The sequence below is a fragment of the Equus asinus genome, chromosome 20 (genome assembly GCF_041296235.1).
Source record: "Equus asinus isolate D_3611 breed Donkey chromosome 20, EquAss-T2T_v2, whole genome shotgun sequence".
In the NCBI taxonomy this organism is placed as follows: Eukaryota; Metazoa; Chordata; class Mammalia; order Perissodactyla; family Equidae; genus Equus; species Equus asinus.
The window spans coordinates 100,418,638-100,436,043 of record NC_091809.1 but is presented as its reverse complement, the minus strand read 5'-3'; the positions used below and the strand labels follow the sequence as shown (position 1 = coordinate 100,436,043).

General features: G+C 54.0%; 1 protein-coding gene across 2 annotated transcripts in view; it reads left to right on the top strand.

The window, feature by feature from the left end:
* Nucleotides 1-17,406, top strand: part of ABCC8 (ATP binding cassette subfamily C member 8) — a 75,207-nt gene that overhangs the window by 37,557 nt on the left and 20,244 nt on the right. The window contains exons 11-18 of one of the 2 annotated variants that reach the window (XM_044753042.2): nt 1,803-1,843; nt 3,072-3,217; nt 5,367-5,472; nt 5,629-5,745; nt 6,144-6,219; nt 6,963-7,068; nt 15,233-15,265; nt 16,884-16,919. In XM_044753042.2, coding sequence (XP_044608977.2) covers nt 1,803-1,843; nt 3,072-3,217; nt 5,367-5,472; nt 5,629-5,745; nt 6,144-6,219; nt 6,963-7,068; nt 15,233-15,265; nt 16,884-16,919 — 661 coding nt within the window. Of the gene's footprint in view, nt 1-1,802; nt 1,844-3,071; nt 3,218-5,366; nt 5,473-5,628; nt 5,746-6,143; nt 6,220-6,962; nt 7,069-15,229; nt 15,266-16,883; nt 16,920-17,406 lie in introns of both variants that reach the window. The other variant, XM_044753041.2, reaches the window with a different exon arrangement.

Here is a 17,406-nt window from a genome sequence, read left to right as displayed (position 1 = left end):
ATGGCCCAGGCCTCGTGGGCATCCTTCTTCCCCTCCCTCTCCCCAGCCAGTGATGGCTGTGCTATGTCCTGTGTGCCAGATTCAGGTCCCTTATACTGTAGGAAGGCAATAATGCTTATGCTGCCCCCTGCCAGGGACTATGAGGAGAGAGGGCTATGGCATTGTGGTGGCACTGGGAGACCATGGAGCCTTCTTCAGGAAAGGCAGTTAAAGCACCGTCATGTGTGATATTGGTGTGGCCAAAAAGCCTTGTGGTCAGAGAGATTAGCAAGGCCCGAGAGCTCTAGCCGTATCTCCTCCCTGAGACAGGGGCTGTGTCTTCCCCATTGGATGAGGAATTCTCCAAAGATGGGCGCAGTATCTTGCCTCTTTGCTTGGGAACTCCTTAGGGGCATGTTCCCTGTCTCCCCGTCACATCAGGGGCTTCCTGGGAGCATAGTTCTGTCTCCTTTCTCAGACTAGAAGCCCCCTGACAGGGGCCATGTCCTTCCACCTGCTTGGGGCCCCACATCTCCAGCATACACTGTGTATTACCAGCGCATGTAGGATTCTTAGAGTAAGTGGACAGTCAGCTTCTTGGAACGGTGTTGAACATCTGTACTTCTTCAGAGGGTCAGAGACTTCGCCATTCGTTAGACAGGGTCCATGTGCACAGGCTGAGCCCTTGGCCTCTGGCTCCTAGCTTCTGGCTCTTTCTGCTTTAATTTGGCTAATTATAGAACCAGACCCTTTCTGGGCTGGCCTGGAAGAGACTCCTAGAAAGAGGGAGGATGAGATGGGGAGGTGGCAGCTAGGATGGTCGTTTCTTACTCTAGGAGGGCTGCCCTCTCTGGAAGTTGAGGAACCCATGCCCAGACCTCAGATATCTCACACCTTGGGCTGGAGGAGCAGCGACCTGTGGCGCAGGGCTAAGCTAGCAGCCCAGGAGGTGTAACATTCAGACAGTCCCTCTGGCTCACAGAGCCTGTTCCCTACATCACCTCCTCTCACCTTGGAGAGAGTCAGAGTGTGTGGACAAGTAAGTACAAATTTACAAAAATCAGGTAAAGAAACGGAGGCACAGGGAAGGTAAATGACTTGCCCAACGTTACACAGCTTATACTTAACAGGGACTGCACCCTTCTCTGACTTTAAGCCCAGCTCTCTTTGCTCTATGGGGTCCTTTTGAAGGATCTGAGGGCCACAGTTTAAACAGAATAAGGAGAAGACCCCTGAGGCAGCAAACCAACTACCCCACCTGGGCGTGGACTCTAAGCCTTAGAGCTAAGGGAGACCCTGTTTTAAGCTGTCCTTAGTCGCTAATACCTATTATGAATGAGTTTGAAATCCTTCCCAAGAGCCATGGAGATTAGGAAGCCTCTAAACCTCAGAGAGAACCTGGCCTGGGGGGATACAGGGACCAAAGGCAGAGGAAGGCGTAGCAACTTGGTGCCCCCAGAAACACACACTGCTGACCTCACTGTTGACAGGCAGCCAGCTCTCCAACTCCCCCTCCCACTGCTTTCTCCTGGGACTTCCTCACACTGTGCATGTGGAGCAGAAGAGGAGCATTTGAGCCTTTCTTTAAATGGTTAAGTCTCAGAGACACAGAACAAGAGTCCCGAAGGAAACAGGACTTCAAGGAGCTGTGTAAGGAGCTGTGTGAGGAGCTGGAGGTGCCACAGGGCTACAGTTCTGCTCCCACCCTACCCAGCTCCACCCCGCAGGCTGGGGAGAGGACCCCAGAGGCTGAACTGCCACCTGATCACTGTTTTTAGCAGCCTCATCCCTCCCACTAAACTTGCCCTGTGCTTCCTCCACAGTTTTCATGAACACGGCCATCCCCATCGCAGCCGTCCTCATCGTAAGTGGATCCTTTCTCCATCACCTGGCCTGGGGGCGGGGGGCGGGGGGGTGGGGTGTCTGTGGTGGGAGGCCCCCAACCCCTAGGGTTTGGTCTTCTCTGCACAGGAACTTCAGAGGGTGAGCTCAGCAGTGGGACTGAGAACAGGGCGATGGATTGAAAGTCTGTATACGGAGAGGGTCCCTCCCATACTCCAGCAGACAGGGCCCCAGCCTCCAGGCCTGGAGGACCTGAGGCTTAGTCTTTAAAGAAATCTTTAAAAAATAGCTATTGAACTTTTTAATTATAAAAGTGAAACATGTTTATTGTAGAAATGTTGGGAAACTCAGAAAGGAAAGGGCAAAGAGAATTTAAATCACCATAATCCCACTGGTGACATCTTCAGTGTGTTTCTTTCCCATCTTTTCTTAAGGCACGTAATATGACATTCTTACAAAAATAGGATTGTGCGGCACAAGGTTTTGTAACCTGCCTTTTAAAATTTAAGAATATCGCACAAACAATTCTCCACATCATTAAATATGACAATGGTGGTTTCCTAAAGGGATTTTGACCAAAGCTGTGCGTGAGCTCAGCAGAGGAGACCGGCAGTGAGCCCTTCAGAAGCACCCGGGCCCCCACAAGCCCCTTCCGTCCCCCAGGGCTCCCTTCACTCTCTTTTGTGCTGGCTGCAATTCTTTAAAAAGATGCATTCATTTCCCCTGGGGGGGGGGGGGGGGGGGGGGGGGTGCGGTCTCCCTGAGCTGCATCTAGTTCACAGCCCATCACGCAGGTTGGGAATTCACTCTCCATGTGATTTGTTGGGCTGGTTCCTGGCCTGGCTCTCGGGGGAACTCTGGGTAACATAGGCCGCCAGCTAGCCAGGTGGCAGGGGGCAGGCAGGGCGAGGAGGCGATTCTGTAACTGTCGGGTTTATGTTTTCCCCAACTGAGAACTGCTGTCTGAGGGGGGGCAGAGCTGACCTAACCTGAGGGCTTCTCCCTGGTCATTCCTGGCAAGGAGGGGGCAGGACAGGGAGGGAGCAGCCCCGGCCCTCCAGCTTGACGTCTTGAACTTGCTGGGGACGTTGCCATAGAGACTGAGGATGATGATAAGGTCTTTGACAGAACGGTCCCCTTGGGTCCCTATTCCAGCCCTCTCGTTTCCTTCCTGGGGGCTGAGTGCTGCCGGTGTGGGAGGGCCCCCACTCTGAGGCACCCCCCCATCTCACGTATGCCTCTGTCCACAGACCTTCGTGGGCCACGTCAGCTTCTTCAAAGAGGCTGACTTCTCCCCCTCCGTGGCCTTCGCCTCCCTCTCCCTCTTCCACATCCTGGTCACGCCGCTGTTCCTGCTGTCCAGTGTGGTCCGGTCTACAGTCAAAGCTCTAGTCAGGTGAGAGGAGGGTCCAGCAAGGGCACAGGACAGGCAGCTCGTGTGGCAGCCCCAGGGCTGGCTCCGGTGACCACTGCAACCACAGCTGTTGGGGCCAGGACACAGGTCCCCATGGACCTGGGCCTCGCTGCAGCTGGTCGTGGTTGGTCAGACAGACGTATACCATGTGTAGCTTTGCTCCACGCAGTCCTGAGAAAGGACTAGTCAACTTGCTAACATATCTCCAGGAAGAGGGAACTCAATGTCACCTCCAAGACAAGTCTGTAAAAAAAAAAAAAAATTCAATGTTGAGCCCAAATTAATATATCCTCAAAAATTCTACCCATTGGTCCTACTTCTACCCTCTAGAGCCACCCAGAACGAGTGCCATCCCTCCCCCACATGACAGCCCCTTGGATTTCAGAAGGTATCCGCTGAATCATTGTCTTCCCTGGGCTGAACATCCGCATTCTTTCCATGGGTCCCAGAGCCTTCGCTGGCCAGGGGAGCAGCTTCCCCCATGTCCCTGCCCATCCTGTCCCCAGTTGGCCTGCGGCTCTGGGAGGCCCCCCACTTCCAGGCTCTAGAGCCCAGTGGTGACTCTGCCACTCGCCCAGAGGCATTGCCTTCTCGGGAAGGAAAGCCTGAAGGTAGAGGGCAGAGGCTCTGGCTGGGGGATACCATGGCTAGAGTGTGAAGATTTCGTTGGGCCTCTGAAATAGCTCCTTGAAAGCAAGGGCCTGTCATGCCTCTAGGAGAGCTAGCTATGTCCTTTCCCATCGCAAATAGAACCGGATAGTAACAAATGTCCTCTGTACTCTTGCCCCTTCAGCCTTGAGGAAAGTGACACCCCTGTCTCATGGGACCCTGGCGGGTCCCAGGCAGCCAACAGGGAGGAGTAGCCGTTGGAATGAAGCAGCTGATGGCAAGAGCAGCTTGCATGAGGAAAATCTGGCAGGGGTTCAGGATGGCAGGGGGCCTAACTCTGCAGAAGTGTGGGCATAGGAACATCTGACCAGGAAGTAGCTGGCGGGAAAGGGCTCAGCTCCCATTTCCAGGGTTGGCTGTGCTGACTCAGTTTTACCGGCCATGGCATTGTGACTTCTAATGATCACCCCTCCTTCCCCACCCCGACCCCAGCCCTTCTGTAGAAACCACAGATTCAAGGATGCTACACCTGTGGGAAGTCCTTTGCCTGATCCAGAAACATTTCCATATGCAAACGTTCCTGGTCTCACTGTCTCGAGGGCAGCTGAGGCCTTTTTAAAGAGGGAGAGCAGACTCTGGGGAAGGTGGGAGCAGGACACGGCCTAAAGCTTTACCCAAAGCTGGCTCCATCTTTCTGGTTGCTGCTGAGGGAGTGCTGGCGCGAGGACGGCAGGGAAGCTGGCAGAGGCTGGCAGTCTGTTCCTGGTCGGGGACGGGGGTTGTGCACAGAACAGAAACCGGGGCCACAGCTCCGTTAGAGCGTCAGACTGTTCTGCCTTGAGAGTTGGAGGGCTTGGTGGGCCCCGGGCCTGTTGGACATGTGGACAGAATGGAGGAAAGGAGACTACAAACAATTCCCAGCTTCCACACCCCCAGGAATAAGAGAGAATGAACCTTCCCGAGCCTCCTGGGTCCACAGGGAAATTCGAGGGGGTGAGTGGCTGGCCTTTTCCTCCCAGAGCTGGGAAGAGTAAAACCTCCCCACACCTGCCCCAGCAGGGGATTGAATGATGTGCTTGCAAAACATTTAACACAAGGTCTGACGTACCATGTGCTCAAAAACATTAGTGATTGTTAATAACCAACCCTAATCCTACCCAACCTTAACACTGACCAGCTTTACCTCTAACAGTCACTGATAAGGCCCAACGCCAACCATCCTTCAGTCTCATAACCCAGACTAACCAACTTTAATATTAAACTAACCCTAAAGCCAGCCAATCCCACCCTAATCCAGACCCTAACCTACTCCAGCTGACCAGTCACCCCTAACAAACCCTGGGAACACCTATGACTGCCCCCGCTATGGGATGCTCATGTCCCCCTCCAGTGTGGGCTCTGTAGGGGCCACACCTAGGACCCAGAACCTTCTCAGAGCTGCTCCCTCAGGCCTCACCCTCCTCGCTCTCCCCTCCCCTCTGCCCCTGGCAGGGTGAGGGGTGTCTCTGTGCTTCCTCCACAGTGTGCAAAAGCTGAGCGAGTTCCTGTCCAGTGCCGAGATCCGCAAGGAGCAGTGTGCTCCCCGGGAGCCCCCGCCCCAGGGCCAGGCCAGCAAGTACCCAGCGGTGGTGAGTGCCCGGCCTCCGCTGCCACTCGTGCTTTCTCTGGTGCCTGCTGCTCTCGCCCTGCTGCTTCCTGCCCCAGCCTTTCCTCAGCAAGGGGAGCTCCATCCCCTGCACAGCTCCCAGCCCCATGGGCCCTCACCTCCTCCTTACTACCCCCAGCCCCTCAAGGTTGTGAACCGCAGGCGTCCAGCCCGGGAGGACTGTCGGGGCCTCACGGGCCCATTGCAGAGGCTGGCCCCCAGTGCAGACGGGGATGCTGACAACTGCTGTGTCCAGGTGAGTCCTGAACCCTGCAGCCCCACGCCCAGCCCCCCAGCGCCATCTCCAGGAGGGAGCTCAGCACCTGAAGGGCTAGAGATGGATGTGCTGAGTCCTCTACCCTAGAGGTCACCCTACCTGCCTGTAGAGTCCACAGGAGTCCCGTGACCAGGGGCAACACTTCCATCTCCACCTAGGGGGGACCCATGGCGTCTCAGGGTTGGGTGCCTCGAGCAGGGATCTGCATAAGAAGGCCCCCCTCCCCACCCCACCCCACCCCCCCATCCTGGAAATGATCCAAGGACTGGAATCAAGTGTTTTTGACTTTCATGGGGGAGAGGAGGCAAGAGACTATTCACACTGAGAAACAGCTGCCTTACTGTTCTCTTCCGCATGGTGGGATGCTGCCCACAAAGATCATCGGAGGCTTCTTCACGTGGACCCCCGATGGAATCCCCACACTGTCCAACATCACCATCCGTATCCCCCGAGGTATGGCCCAGCTCACCCCTCCATCATGATCTGGGTCCCCGTTGGAGTCATATCTGAAGCGCCCCTCCCCATGTTCCCCTGAACGACATGGAGAAAAATCAGCCTTCATTGAGTCCCTGCTCTCTGTGCACACTCTCGTGGGTGCTCTGGGGAGTGAACGCTAGAGAGGAGGTGTGCTACACCCTCGAGGTGCTAGGTGGGAGTGCAGCAACAAGGACAGGGCAAGACAGCGGGGTTTTGATGTCAAACCATCTGTTGCAGACAGTGTGGGCACTTCACAAAGAGCAGAGCAGTCCCAATTAGCCAGGGAAGGTGTTGTGGAAGAGGTGGGGATTCTGAGAATGAGGAGGGTCCCTCGGGCCGTGAGGCAGGGTGGGCATCCAGGGAAAAGCAGCACCATGAGCAAAGCATGGAAGTAGGATGGAAGTAGGACCCCGGGTGGCCTTCGTTGGGACCATGAGGAGCTGGGCTCACAGTGGGGAGCATTGGAAGGAAGAATTGAGTGCTTAGGAAGGGGAAAGGGGATCAGCTGTGGAGGAAGGACCTGGCGAGCCAGAAGGAGGATGTAGGTTTCCAGAAGGAAACCTTTCTCGAAGGGGGACAGGACTCCCTGGGGATTCTAGGTAGGAGGAAAGCAAATGAGGGCCCCAGGTTGGGTGTATCTGTCTGTCTGTCTTTCAGGGTGGTGGTCGTTCAGACTCCCTCCTGGCCCCGCTCGCATCTGCTGCCCTCCCTCCCTGCAGGCCAGCTGACCATGATCGTGGGGCAGGTGGGCTGTGGCAAGTCCTCTCTCCTCCTGGCCACGCTGGGGGAGATGCAGAAGATCTCAGGGGCCGTCTTCTGGAACAGGTACTGAATGCACCCTCGGGGCTCAGTTAGTGGGGAGAGACTAACAGTGGCCAGGTGGGCAGGCCCCCTTCAAGCATCCACCTCAGTTGAGGATGCACCATGTATTTATTGAGTACCCGCTGTGTGTTCAGTGAGTACTCAATAAATGCAGTCAATTCTTATTCTCATTATCATCATTGGTATTTCTTAAACTCTTACTATGTGCCAGGTGCTTTGCTAAGTCCTCTGCACGCATTATTTCATTTAATCCTATGACAACCAGCTAGGTGAGTACTGTTAACGGTTCTCGTTTTATAGATGAAGGTTAAACTATGTGCCCTAATTCACCCAGCTAATAAGTGACAGAGCTGGAATTCGAACTCAGTTTTGTTTGACTCCAGATCCCATGGTCACTCAGTTGTGTTGCCCCCCAGAGTGAGGAGTAGCAACATAAACATTGGTTTCCGGCTTGGTCATCAGCGAAGCTGACACAGACCATTCAGTGGGTGTTTTGAGGAGCCAGAGATAACCCAGACAAACGTGGGTGTCTGGGCAAAGACCACTGTCTTAATTAAAGAGCAGAACCCCAGGCTGAGTCAATCGTGAAGGTATTGTTTATACCCACCTACTTCCAAAAAGCACTTGAAACTCGTTGATATGAGATACGTATAAAATAAACACCTTGTTAAAGGTAGGAAAAGAAGAGCTGAGGAATGCGGAGGGTGGAATCGGTGTTCAGAAACCTGGGCAGGGGATGGCTGCAGAGGAGGTCGTCAACGCGAAACCTGGCTTGGAGCCCCCGGTAGCCCAGGGAAGGAGGGACCTGATCCAGGTTTGTAGGGCCTCCCTCAGGAACAAAGGTCACAGCCAGTGCAGCAGAGGCCCAGGAAAGCAATCCTTTCCAAGGGAAGTTGTCCTAAGTTTTCCTAAGTGTGAGCACAGAACTGAGCAGAGAGAAGGACCTAGGGCCCAGTGTCTGCACGCCTGTGTGCACCCCCATTTCCTGCTTTTCCAAAATGTCCTTGAATGGGGCATCCAACAGATGGCAAGTTTCCCTCCTCAGCGGTGCTGTGGACTGGCAGACGAGCCTCTTGGCTTTCCTGTGACCTCAGTCTCTGGAGCCTGAATTCCATCGGGGACTGTGGTGCATTTGGGGGCCGAGGGGTCTCTGCCTCCAGTCCCCATCTTGTTTGGGGATTTCTCATCACAACCTGACAGGGAAGGTCCAGGTGTTGGGTTTGGGGTCACTTTGCCAGTCCCTTGTACCAACTGCCCCTCAGCTTTGGAGCGAGGAGCCTTGCCCGTTGGCTGACAGCGCGTGTCTATGCCAGGAAGACAGGAGCCCCAGGGAACTGTGAACTGAGAAAGCAGCCAGTGCTGACTGGGTGCCTGCTATGGGCCAGGCCCTTTGTGAAGCACACTGCATGCATGAACTCATGAAGCCTCCCGCTGGGTGTTACCACCCATTTTGGAGGAGTAGGAACTGAGGGCAGAGAGGTTGGGTGACTTATGGGTCCGTGTGTGGAGCAGGGAACCAAGCCCAGGCTCCTTCCCTCGAGCCTGGCTGCTGCCTTGGGCTGGGGTCCCCTGGGTCCTAGTCCCAGGGATTATTCTCCAAGTTCCATGTAGAGGGCAAGCCTTTTCTAGATGGGATTACAGAGCTCAGAGAGTGGGGCTGCCCCTGGATGCCCCTCTCTGTGTCCCACTCAGCCTGAGTCAAACCCCCTGTGAACCTGGTCCCTTTGCCCCACTTTCTTCATCTCCATCCCACCATCCTCACCCTCGGGTGGCCTCACACCAGCATCAGCACCAGTCTGTCCTCTGTAGAGGCAGAAGGCCTGCTGGGTAGCAGCTCATGCTCCTCAGCCCTGCCCTGCCTCAGCCCCACCTCTTCTCTGAGCTGGGCTGAGCCTCAGGGTCTGACTGCTGCCTCCGCTCTCTTCGGGAACCTCTGCCCCAGTCCGGGGGATACAAGAGGGCTCTTACGTGCCAGACAGTGTGCAAGGCACCGTGTTGACTTCATTGTCTCAGTCAGCCTTCACCGAACTGTGGGGTAGGTATTATCATTATCCCCATTTAACAGATGATGAAACTGAGGTGAAGCAGGTTGCCCACAGCACCCAGCTTTTGAACAGCCAAAGAGGGATTTGCACCCAGGTGCTCGAGTGCATGGATTTTGTGGTGTGTGCTTACGGGGAAGGGGCTCCAGAGCAACAGGAAGAAATAGCTGTCCTGATGGTCCAAGGGCCGGCAGCCCCTGTGGCCGGGACACATCCCCAGCCTCATCAGCAGACTCCCTACACAGATGCTCACAGCTCTGTCCTTGTTGACACTCACGCTCCTCAATGGGCAGCCTGCACCCCAGCTCCTGGCTCTGTTCGAGGCTGGGGGAGGGGGTGCGGGTGGTGAGAATGTTCTCGTTTCTCCAGTTTGCCCTCCTCCCTGGTGCGCTTTCCTCCCAAGCACGGCGAGGCGCATCAGGGTAGCTGGCGGCCAATGCTAGGAAATTGTGAGAATTTGTTCTGGCTGAACTCATGCTCCGGTCTCTCTGCATTGATATATTCACTCACCCGATATTTATTGAGCACCTACTGTGTGCCAGAGGTTGGGGACAGCAATAAGAATGCAAAGATGATTAAGACGAGGCCCCTGCTCTTAAGGGAGGGGAGAGGAGAGCAGTGCCATAATGGAGCACAGAGGAAGAGCAGTGAACTCTGCCATCAAGGAGAGAAGGCTCAAGTGGAGGTGGTGTCTGAGCCTCAGAGGATGAGTATGGTGTCATCAGTTGGAAAATGCAGGAGCAGGAGAGGAAGGTGTTCCAGGCAGGAGCGTCAGCGTGGGCAAAGGCTGCTGATGTGAAAGAGGTGATTCTGGTGCCCGGAACAGGCGGTGAGAGGGGTGCAGTGGGGAAAACGGGACTGACAAAGGGGGCTGGGCTTGGGCCAGACACCCCTATACGTCAGGCTCAGGAAATAAGATTTAGCCTGTAGGCTGTGGAAGAATCATGCTGGTGAGACAGGGTGAGGGATCAGACAGAGAGAGACTGCAGGAAGGGACACCAGTTAGGAGCTCATGACTGGCTGGGAGCAGGAGGAATCTGGGCAGACACAGCTCAGCTGATTTAATCTGCTCTTTGCCTCTCAAAATCCTGGACACATACACAGCTCTGTCCAGCCCACCTATTCTGGGCAATGAGTTAAGTGTGCAGGCTATGTATTGTGGGCCCCCCTCCATTACTTACAGGAGCTCCGTGCCTCACACACTAGGCCCCAGATGTGCAAGGCGATGTTGCGCTTGCAAAATGAGCCAAGTGCAAAACAGCGTTTGACCTGGGAGCTGCTCCTGTGGGTCTGCCTGTGTGCAGCCAGAGGCGAGGGCAATGCCAGGCTGCTCTGATGTTTTTCTTCCATACTGGGGCCAAGGCCTGGTGACCAGGCAGCCAGAGAGAGTCCCAGGAGGCCCAGGCGGGCCACTGGGGGATTAGGAAGCGCAGAATGGAGGATGCTCTGGGGAGATTGGTTTGTTTGTACAACCATTCGCTTATTCCCTTCAATGAACAAACGAGCAGTAGGGCTGAGCAGACAGGAGCAAAAGCTCTGGAGGCAGGGTAGCTGAGGTCAAATCTGGGCTCTGTGCTCTGGGAGATTCCATGGCCGTTCTGTACCGGTTTTCCCATATTAGCCGTGGAGTTGATGTGAGGCTTAACCTAGCACGTGGTTAGTGCCCTATAAATATTACTATAAATGTTATTTTTCGATGATGTGCTTCTATGCCAGGAACAAAAGTCCCCTGTTACTCTTTAACTGGACTTCAGCCTGTCTCCCAGGAGAGACTGTAGTGAGCTCCCTGGGCACAGGGACCATAATTTACTTGTCTCTCCATATCCACAGGTCCTTTGCTAAATGAATTCATTTGCTAAATGAATGAACCAGGAACCACTGGTGACCTTTGAGAGATGCCGTGATAAAGGCGTCTTTACATCTCTCTCCTTCCCACGTGTCTTTGCCCAAGCTGCTCCACCCGGAATTCTACCACCAACTTCTCCACCGACACCGGGAATGTAGGAATCCCCTTAGTGCCCGCCTCTCACCATGTGACTGTCTGCCGATGCATCTGTCTCCCCCATGACACGGAGCTCCTTGAGGATGGGGCGTGAGGGTTGTCCACGTTGTACCCCAGGTGCCCAGTACAGGATGTGTATTTTGTGAACCACCCTGTATAAGCCTCAAAAGAGGAGACCTGGCCCTGCCCTCAGGGGGCTCACCAGTCCTGGGTGGACAGACACATGCAGACAGAGCCCTAGGGTGGGCACGGAGGGCCCCCGGGGGAAGGTGCTGAGTTCTAGCCAGGAGAGTTACATGGCAGCCCTGAGCAGATCTGGCACGTCAGCCCCCCAGCTCCGGGTCTCAGGGAGAGCCGTGTGGCTCCCTGACATTCACTTTAATAATAGTCACCTGCCCCTGTCTGGCCCTTGGCTTCAATGCATTGTCAGCCTGGGAACTTGTAGGCTCTTTATGTAATCTTTAAGAGGAAAGCATTTTTATAAAGAGTCCATTTTAGCAGATATACTCAAGTGAAGTTCTTTGCTTGGAAATAAAGAATAGGGCCATTAATGTCCCGAGTGGAATGATTTTAAATGTCCCCGGGGAGCCAGCAGGGAGCAGGGCCCCAGGAAAACACTGAGGTGAAGTTCCCACCTCCTAAGAGGAGCTGCAGATCGATCCCCCTGCCCCATCGCCTGCCAAGGCCCCCGCGTACCAACGATTTATCACTTCTGTCTGTGCCGCTCAGGAGGCCTGGGCCCTGCTCGCCCAGGGCTGCCCCAGAACACTGTTGCCCTGTGTGACAGCTGCCTCCGAGCCCCCTGATCTCCCAGGGGTGAGAGATAGGCTCCTCCAAGCCCTGCTCTTTGGTCCGTTCTGCCCACACAGTTCCTGGAGCCTTTGGAGAGTTGGGGTCAGGGGCTCAGGTGCACCCCAGTTTTCCTGGAGGGGCAGTGTGGTGAGATGGAGGGGAGATGGGAGAAGGGGCACTGTGTGGATGTGACGAGCCAGGCTTGGGAACCAGATGGTCTCTGGTTATAGTCCTTACTCTGCCACTCGCCTGCTGTGTGACTTTGGTCAGGTTACTTCACCTCTCTGAGGCTCAGTTTCCTCATCTGGACAATGAGAAAAACCCTTTGCTTTCCCGGAGACTTGTCATGAGGACCCAATGACATCAATTGGAAAGGGCAGCATGGGTGACAGGTAATAGGCTTCAGGGCAGCGACAAGCCTTTCTAGGGCAGGATAAATGGACTGTGGAGACTTGTAAGTCTGAACTTCTCTCCTACTTCAGTTTGAACATCTCCCCTTTTTATTGACTGCTGGGCTCTTAAATGAGCAGTGGGGCCGTTCCATTCCTCCTCGGCCTGCACCTTTGGGACCAAGCACTGAGCTGAAAGGACGGTCCCCCCAGCTCTCCAATTTCATGTCCTTCCCTCCAGCCAGCTGGGAGCTGTATTTGTAATATATTCTCCCAGTGTTGCTGTGAGGTTTATACCATTACCTCAATTTTATAGACAAAGAAAGAGAGGCTCCCCTAAGTAAAGGGACTTGCCGAAGGTTTCACCATGAGTGAGTGGAGAAGCCCCTCAGATGCAAACCTTAGAGCCCATTTTCTTTGCACTTCTCCGCACTGCCTGTGTTCATCAGCTGCCTCCCCCTCCCACACGGAATTCCATCCCTGCATCACGACCCTCTCCATCCTTCCCTTTCAAGGTTCAGCTCAGCTGTCTCTTCTAGGAGCCCTTCCTCACCTTCTCAGATTTCTTCCTCCCCCAAACTCCTTTTTAAAAAATTACATTTTTCTCTGATTCTAAAAGAAAGTACATTAAATTAGAAGAGATACACAAGTATAAAGAAGGTAAAAATCACCTAGTATCCCATGGCCCAGAAGTTTCCAGTCTTTTCTCTAAGTATTTGCATATAGGGTGTGCTTTCCCCCGACATTTCTATAATACTTTCTTGCTCCCAGTTTCCTTTTGGCCCTGAAACTTTCTGACTTCTGTACCTGTCTGATTGGCTCTGCAGACGGGGGTCCCTCACGGGCGGGCTCTGTGCCTTGACTCGGGGCACACACGCACCCAGCTCGGAGCTGGCTGGAGGGAAGGACACGGGGTTGGAGAGCTGGGGGAATGGTCCTTTCAGCTCAGTGCTTGGTCCCAAAAGTGCAGGCCAAGGAGGAATCGAATGCCCCCAACGTTCATTTAAGGGCCCAGCAATCGTGGAGAGAAAGTGCCTGCCCATGTACCATTCTTTACTTTTCAGATTAAAACATAGACGCACAGAGTCTTGGGGAGGCTCGTTCTAGGGAGGCTGGGACCACACAGGAAAGAGATGATGAACCTGGATGCACACCCCAGCTTCCCCTCTTCCTAGCTCTGTAACATTGGGCACATTGTGCAAACTCTGGGCCTCAATCTCCCCATCTGTAAAATGGGAATCCTAACTCGTCTTTCTAGGGTTGTTGATGCAGTGGGGAATACAAAGAGCTTCCCGCAGTGCCGGGCATGAGGACATGAGGACGGCCGCATGGAGTGCTAGGCTCCCTCCCTCCTTCGCAAATGATTGACACGTCAGTTAACAACCTCCATTTATTATAGATCTGTCTGTCGTGTGCTAAGGACTGTGGGGGCTGAAAAAGATGCTCTTCCTGCCTTAAAATCCCACTGGAGACAAAAGACTTATGCAGGAGCTGATTAGAGAGGAAGGTAGTCCATTATCAGGGCTAATTGAGCAGCCCAGACAATGATGCAAACTGAGTTAGGGCCGAGAGCTCATTGCTCGCTGGGTCCTCAGGGAGGCTGCAGACGTGCTTTCCTCCAGATAAATAGCAGCCGTTGCAACTCTGGAAGCAGTCAAGGCTGAAGACTCCAGAGATAAGCTGATCTGGGACGTGGCCGCAGAGTTGGAGTGTGTAAGCTTTGGGGTTTTTATCTGTCTCGCGTTATCAGCTGGTCCATAAGTTAGAGCCATCTGATGGTTAGGGAACTCGAGGTTAGGTTGGGTTGAGAGAATGAAATGAGACCACAAAGATCAGAGAACAGGATCTGGTGATTACATCCCACTCAATTCTGTCCCTCAGCGGAGGGCAGAGAAGAATTTCATCAGGCTTCTTCCCATCCCTGATTCTGTCCATCCTGGTTTTCCTGACAAAAAGGCGTTTATCAGAGCTACAGCATGAGTAATCACCGTGGAGTAATGTAGCGTGGTCATTAAGAGCATGAAGCTTTGGAGTCAGACAAATCTATTTTCTCTCCTACTTGTTGGCTGTGTGACTTTGGGTAAGTTAATTAGCCTTTCTGATCCTCACTTTCTTTGTAAAGTGGGGGCAGTCAAAACTCCTTCATATGGTTATTTTGAGTTTTAAAATAGCTTATAAAAGTGCTATAAACGTTAGCTGGTTTTAGTATTATTAAAGTAAGATCTGTATGACAACAGAGCAAATCATTTTTCCCCAAACGTGCAGAAGTACACATTTCACTCTCAGGAGGCCGCTTCTGGAAGGTTGAGCGGTGCCTGGGGCAGGAGAAGGAGCACTGGCAAAGTTGGCACCCAAATTCAGGTCACCTTGTTCAGTGGTTCTCAGAACTTTTCACTCTAATCCACAGTAGGAGGTGCATTTTACGTCACAGTCCACCACGTTCGTGCATTGATGGATAAGGGGGAAAATCCGCACAAAAAATACACATCTTGACCACAGGCAGTGCACACTAGTTTTTTGTTTTTGTTTTCATTTTTAGTGCAGTTGCAATTCACTTATTTCAGACCCACTTATTGGGGCCCACAGTGTGAAAACACTGCGTGAAATGACCACGACCTTGGGAAAGTCACCATCCCTCTCTGAGCTTTAGCTCTCCCCGCGGTGAGGCGGCCCTGGTGCCCAGCCGGGCTCCCTCCTGCTCTGAGTCGGGCCAGGAGCACTGAGCAAGCCCTGCTTTTGGAGGGTGCCCAGCCAGGTGCTGCGGGAGGGACAGAGATGGAGAAGAGCACTTTCTGCCCCCGAGGAAGCCACTTGGGGACACTGGGGGTGGGTGGGAGGGGTGGGGGTTGTGGGGATTGCTTCCCCAAAGACACAGTGTGTTGGAGAGAAAGACAATGGAGTGAGAGGTAACTCGTGGTGTTTTTCCCCTTTGTGCCCAGCAGCCTTCCTGACAGTGAGACGGGAGAGGACCCCAGGTACAGCCTTGGAACTGGGTGGGAAGTGGGTCCTGATAAAGGGAAGGGGCTGGGTGGGGGCAGGGGGTGCCTCTGGGGGGAATCCTGAGTATGGACTCAGGGGCATGCAGCCTACATAATGTCAGAGGCATGAGGCCTTGTAATAAGGCATACGTTCTCAACAAGGGCAAAATCTGGTTCTTAGGGAAAGAAAAAACTTAGATATTACAATGGGCCACAGTATATAAACAGATACGCAGTGTGTCTGTGGTATTAAAATGTCATGGTGGGTAGAGTCAGAGAGTAGCTGCGTGGTTGCCATTGGCGTGTGGGAAGGGAGGAAGGGAGTGGCTGCTAATGAGTATTGGGTTTCTTTTGGGGGCGATGAAAATGTTCTGGAATTGGATAGAGGTGATGGTTGCACAGCCTACTGAATATAATGAAATCCACTGAATTGAAAAAGAAATGCGGCAGGGAAAAGACAATTAGAAAAAAATATGTCTAACATGGCCCTCGGGGGTGCTCACGAAAAAAAGTTGGGAAACACAGCTGTAAGGAGAAGAGATGGGTATCCCCCAGTCCAGGCAGAGAATTTGGTCTGGTTGCTTTCTGTTCAATGTGCTTTACATTCTTGTTGTCTAAAAAGTCCAAGTGAGATAGATTAATGAGGCTCTGAGGCCCTCAAAACCCTCCCTAACCTCACCTCTTCCGAGAGCATTTGAAACTCGCTGGAGGTGGGAGGCAGGCTGGGAAGGTTGACTCAACTTTATAAATAAGTTTAAGCTTCTGGCCTTCACTCTCCAACACCAAAGAGGTTTCCCTTCTCTGTGTTTTCTCTGCCCTTTCCCACCTTGTCCCAAGTGCCAGGGTGTGATGACAGGCCAGCCTCTCTAGCCAGAGTGATCGTATTTCTTGAGCCAAAAATCAAACCTCATGGTATGTGACGAGGACAAACGTGTGGATGAGAAGAACAGGACAGGGTATTTGACAGTGGAGCGGTTTGGGGCAGTCCAGGGCACATGGGCTCCGCAGCTGACTGTCTCTCCCAGCAGATCCCCTGATTCCACGGCTGTCTTCTGACGGGGCCACGTGGGGCTGCAAATTACGCCTGGAGCCCTTCTCGGCTCTCTAGTTGCCACCCCGAGTTCCATCGGCTGTAGGCCCCCACCCACAAATTGCGGGCACCCTGTCGGCCTGCCCCGCCAGGCTCTGGCCGGAGAGCACCCTCTGCCTCAGCTGTGTGTGCAGGACTCCCGGCCGGTGCGTTTGCGCCCAACACAGAGCCTGGGTCTGGAGAGCCCCATGCTGGGCCTGGTTCTCCTCTGATGCAGAAAGTTTCCCCCCCAGGAACCTACACCAATGATGCCTTCCCCGACTCACGATCTTTATTTAACCGGGTCCCCAGGGCCCTCCTCACACACCCCATGTGTATTCTGGACACTGCACGGGTTCAGGCAGTGGAGGCTCCCCCAGGATGGCCACCCCCCGCTCCTAACCCCTTCCTGCAGCGTGTGTGGCTGCAGACTTGGTCCCAGGGATTACGAGGGCACTCAGGCTGGGTTTGAGGGAGCTCAGACGGCTCTGGAGAACTCGGCCACCGCTGTGAACCCTAAGGTGCCTCTTTCCTCCCTTGCTGCAGCCCAGAGCGGGAGCCGGCGGCCGACGCGGACGTCAGGTACTGTGTCCTGGGAGCACCACCTCGGGCAGGCTTCCTCTGAGGGGCTCCAGGACCAGGGAGCCACCGAGCTCTGGGGGGACAGCCCCCAGGTCCAGCCCAGCTGCAGAGGAGGCCAGTGGCAGGGCTCTGCTCCCTCAGCTGGTTTTCTCCCTTCACTCCAGAGCATTTTTATCTAGTGGTCATCTTTTCCTTTTTTCTTTTTTTTTGTCTTCAAAAACCACATTGCGCTAAATGTGGTTTCCTTGGCTCCACTTTTTTAAAAAGTCCTGTTTGGAGAGTTACCTGCTTTCCGAAGTCTTATCAAAGTGGAGTGCTTTAAGGGCTGCTCAAGGAAGGAGGGACTCAGGTGTCCAGTGGTTACTTGGTTTGGTCACACTTTGGCCTCCTCCCCAGCTCTGGGTAGAGACGCAGGAAGGAGAAGGGACTGCAGGGGCAGGGCAGGTGGGGTGTAAGGCAGGAGGGGTTGCGGTCCCATCCCCTCAAG